Below are 4,851 nucleotides of genomic sequence, written 5' to 3'. Positions count from 1 at the left end.
CTGCTCAGCAGAGGGAAGGAAAGGCCTCATTAAAACTGCTGCTTGCAGTAGCCCAGGGGTGACTTTCAGCTCCTGCTGAGTGAGCAGAGCCAGGCAGGGATGAGGGTTTTGTCCAGAGTTCCTCCTCTCTGTCCCACCAACCACCCCAGATTAGCTCTGGGGTTCTCACCAAACCCTCTGGGGTGCCAAGGAGGGTTGCAGGACTGTGCAGACTCAGAGCTTCCACAGGAGCTTTTATCAGCTCAGTCACCCTGGCTCTGAGTGTGCTGGAGAAGGAAACTTTAATTTAAAGTGCCTTGGGGTGGGCAGGTTGTGCAGGCATGAAGGAATAAGGAAAGGCAAAAGGAACAATGTAGGAAATGCTGCCCAGGTAAGAACTGCACCACCTTAACCATAAAGAACATTTTTCACTTTGTACAAGATTTTAACTTAGCTGTTCTTCCACAAGAGGAAGAAGTTCCTTTTTCTGCTGGCTCTGACTGAGCTGGGCAAGGAGCTGGGAACCAACCTTGGACTGAATTCCAGGCAGGAATGAGCCAGGGAAAGGAAGGACACAGACTGCTTGGGTAAAGCCAGGTACCATTTGTAAATTAAGTGTTTTTCTTTTTTATTTAAATTGATTGCTGGAAAGCATTTTTTTATCGTGATGTGATGGATAATGAATTTTTTTTTTCCTTTTTTTACAATATAAAGAAGCTAAAGTACCACCAAAGCTATTCTGTAAGAAAAACGGCAGCACGTGCAACGTTTAAACAAAAAACAAACCCAAAAAAAAAAAATAGGGGATGGGGGGGGAGAGAGAGAGAGAGAAAAGTACCACATGTGATTGTTGCTCACAACTGTACAAGTCACAGGAGGTCACCCCAGGAGTTCCCAGCTCATTCACAGTAGTAAAAACTCTGCCCATTGTTTTCAGCCTGATCCCCCAGCATTGCCTTCCTCCTCCTCCTCCTCCTGCAGGCTCTGGGAACAGCCAGGCTCTGTCTGGTGGTCCAGGATGTGCAACTCCAGCCACCTCTGGAACAAGAAGGCTTTAACATAAAACCCCCCAGGGACAAAAACCCCCAGCCCAGCTGCAGGGATGAGGCTGGGGAGGGCAGAGCAGGGAGCCTGGCAGCCCCCAGAGCATCACTGCTGCTGGAAAACCAACGGGAAACAACCACCTGGCAGGGCTGTGAGTCCTCCTCGTGGTGCTGCCAGGACCCTGGGCAGGGCAGGGCAGGGCAGGGTGGCTCTGTACCATCTGCACAAAGTAAACATGGACGGGAACTTGCCTTTTTTTTTTCAGTTTTTTTGTCTTTTTATCCTCTTTTTGTCTGTCTTTGGTATTGTTTTCAAAGTTGCTAGAGATGCATAGACACCTGAATGAGGAGCTGAGCCCCGTTGGCAGGGAGGAGGAGAGGAGAGGGTGCTGGGGGTGTGGATGGGTTGGTTTGCTGGGAGGAGCAGAGCCCCTTCCCCTTCCCTGTCGGTCACACCCAGGAGTTCCTGAAGGCAAAGAGCAGCCTGTCCATGGTTTATTCCCCGTGCTGAGCTCTCCAGCTCCCGGGAGCAGTGTGGAAGGGAACAGGAATGCTTCCTCCATCCTCCAGCATCCTTCTCTTCGCTCGGCGCCGTCCCAGGACAACATCTTTGGATAATTCTCCTTCCTTCCCTTCATTTCGGACAGTTTTGAAATCTTCCGCGTGGTTTTTTTTTTCCGTTATATTCCCCAAACAAAAAAAGCTAACTCCTCCAAAAAAACCCCAAAAAAACCTCCTTTCCTCCTCCTCCTCCTCCACGTCCTGCGCTGCTCCCGGCAGCCTTTCCTCTCCTTCCCGCATCGCGGCGCCGCCGGGGTTAGCACGGAGCTTTGGTGGTGTCGCTGAGGAGGGAAGGGTTGCCGTTCTCCTGTTTCGGGGAGCCCCGGCTGGCGGGCAGGGCGCTGCCGAAGGGCGAGGCCACGCTGCCGGTGGAGGCTGGGCGGAGCTCGCCCTGCACCTCCCGCTGCTCCGGAGCTCGCAGCCCGGCTGGCTGCAGCGGCAGAGCCATGGGGAATCCGGCCATGTAGAGCACCCTGCCCAGCCGCTTGGCCACCTGCGGGAAAAGGGGGAAAAAAATCAGCTGTGGGATGAGGGCAGCAGGGTGGGAATGGCAGCAGTGCCCCCGAACCGGTGTGGGTTTGTGATGAACTGTCCCCAGAATCCCCTGGAACTGGCGTGAGTTTGTGCATAACCCCAAAAAACTGACAGAGAGGCTCTCCAGAGAAGCTGCCCCATCCCTGGAACTGTCCAAGGCCACCCAGGGACAGTGGAAGGTGTCCCTGCCCATGGCAGGAGGGACTTTAAGGTCCCTTCCACTCCTAATTTGCATGGTCACAGCACTGGAATGAAGCAGTGCCATTGCCAATGCACCCAAAAACCACACCAGGGAGGACTCCCTCCTCTCTCTTCCTCAGGGACTCTGTCCTGCAGTCCTTCTCCCAGGCTCCAGCCGTGCAGGGACAGCCCAACTGAGCAGCCTGGCTCATTCCTGCCCCAAAATTTTCCCCACAGACACCTCACCAGGACTCTGCTCTCCCTCTGCTGCTGGCACAGGAGCAGGGATTGCTCTTAAAAACAACAATGCAGGGAGGGAAAATAAAAATCCTGCTGGAGGGGGGGAGCCTGGCCCTGGTTCTCCCTGCTGCAGCCCCAACAGCTCCCCTGCAGCTCCCCTGCAGCTCCCCTGCAGCTCTCCTGCCTCCCAGCAAGGGCCAAAGGCCCCACAGCCTCCCAGCACCTCCACAGCTGCTTCCCATTTGAGCTTAACCAAAAGCAGGGCTGCTGCTGGCCCCAGACAAGTGGGACATTATTCAGGGAGCAGCAGCAGGGCTCTGCTCCCTCCACCTCCACCCCCAGCCCTGCCTGATTACACAACTTTAAACACTATTGATTAAACGGGAGGGATTCTTCTGCTCCCAGCCTGTATCTCACATTCCCCCTCCAACCCAAACCCCATCTCTGAGCTGTTCAGGGCTCTCTGGTTTTTAAGAGTTTTATTTCCTCCCGAATTGACCCACGGGGAACAATTGCCCACAGAACCTTTTTATGAGCCTCTCGTAAACAGCAAGGGCTGCAGGGAAAGCACTGAAGGCTCTCTCATTGTTCAACCCAACGCTGGCTGTGGGCTTGGGGAGCTGGGATTGTCCCTGCAGCCCCAGGATGGGCACAGGACAGCCCAGGGTGGGCACAGGACAGCCCTGAGTGTGCCAGGACAGCCCAGGATGGGCACAGGACAGCCCAGGGTGTGACACCCAGGACAGCCCCAGCTCCTGCCAGGACACAATTCCCGAGGGAATAAGAAAGCAGCAGAGACGTTCTGGGTTTGAGCTGCAGAGGGGAAGTGCAATGGAATTACCAAACCCATTTTAGGACTTTCCCACTCCATCCCTGTTAATTCCCTCCCACCACTTCTCCTGGGCTATTTGTTTCTATCCCTGGCACTGAATTTTTTCTGTGATTCCTCCCTGAGACACCTAGGACTGGTTCCAGGTGAGGATATTAAACATTTTCAAGACCAAGCGTTCCTTGAAACAGAATTGCAACTTAATTATTGCTTAATAAATTATTTCCACTAAATAAATTCCCAGCCAGCCCCAGGGCCAGCTTGAAATGGTGTCACTTGTCCTGGGAGAGGAGATTTTCCTACCTGTGACCTGATTTTGAGGGCAGGGCCCAGCTTGAGCCCCATGTTGTTCAGCAGGTGCTCCTCTGTCAGCAGAGGCAGGGTCTCCCCGTCGATGGCCTGCTCCCGAAATACCTGAGGGGACAAACAGGGACACACCTGAGCCACCTGCCCTGCCCTGGCACCCTGGGAAAGGTGAACTCATCACCTCAGCCCATACTGACCCACCAGAGCTGTTTGCAGTGCTGTATCCACAGCCAGGAGATAATGAGGAGAAGGAGAATCCCATGGGAATTAGGGCTGGTTGGGCCACTTTAAATTATAGATATTTATTGAAATAGAAATTGATTAATTATTGATAATTATATCACTGATAATTATATCATCAATAATTATATTATCAATTGATATGAAATAGTATTTATTTATAGAAATAAGTATATTTAAGAAATGTGTATATATATATATACATACATATATATATACATATATACTTTTTTTTTTTTTTTTTAATGCACCCCAAGTGAGCACTGAGTGAACCCAGCTGAGAGTGTTTGACAACATTTTTGCACCTGATCTGAGCTCTGCCTTGGTGCTTTTACTGCTCCCTTCTTGGGGTGTTCTCCTGCTCCATTTCCAGACTGAACCAACACCCTTTCATTTATTTTTATTTATTTATATTTCTGACCTCCTCCAGCAAAGCTGCAGCACAAGTTGCTGCTCTCTGCCCCAGCACAGCTCCCTGCACCAACTCCCTGTCCTTCCCCTGCAGCCAGCATGGCCAGGAGCCAAAGCCCTCCCTCTGCTTGGCCCTAAAACACCCACAACCAGCCTGGATTTGGGAACAGCAGCCCTGCTGTCCCCCAGCTCCAGTGCCCAGCCAAAGCTGACCTCTGGCCAGCCTGGGGCAACTGTGAGCTGTGCTGAAGTTGCCTGGATGGTTCTGCATGCAGAGCATTCCAGCAGGGCTTTCCTGGCAGGAGCAAAGCCAGACCTCCCCGTGGCTGTGGGTTTGGAGCAGGGAGTGCAGGCAGAGCCTCGGGGCTGGGGCAGCCTGAGCACTGGCATTGCCACCCTGTAAAAAACCCCATTAAACCCCCAGGCAGGGCCTGAAAACCCTCATCCCCTATAGTCACAGGGCCTGAAAACCCTCATCCCCTATAGCTACAGTCCTACATGGCTGAACACCCTGAAAACCCTCATCCC

The 4,851-nt window shown here is 52.6% G+C and overlaps 1 protein-coding gene across 4 annotated transcripts in view; it reads right to left on the bottom strand.

The window, feature by feature from the left end:
- Positions 1-567: 567 nt before the first annotated feature.
- Positions 568-4,851, bottom strand: part of SAMD11 (sterile alpha motif domain containing 11) — an 89,598-nt gene continuing 85,314 nt past the window's right edge. For all 4 annotated transcript variants that reach the window (XM_085080232.1, XM_085080235.1, XM_085080233.1 and 1 more), the window contains 2 exons: positions 3,670-3,780; positions 568-2,076 (listed from right to left, as the gene is read on the bottom strand). In XM_085080232.1, coding sequence (XP_084936358.1) covers positions 1,840-2,076; positions 3,670-3,780 — 348 coding nt within the window. In that variant the 3' untranslated portion in view covers positions 568-1,839. The remainder of the gene's footprint in view (positions 2,077-3,669; positions 3,781-4,851) is intronic.

Source organism: Lichenostomus cassidix, chromosome 21 (assembly GCF_008360975.1).
Source record: "Lichenostomus cassidix isolate B80296 chromosome 21, HeHo_3.0, whole genome shotgun sequence".
Lineage (NCBI taxonomy): Eukaryota > Metazoa > Chordata > Aves > Passeriformes > Meliphagidae > Lichenostomus > Lichenostomus cassidix.
This window is presented reverse-complemented; position numbering and strand designations above follow the sequence as displayed.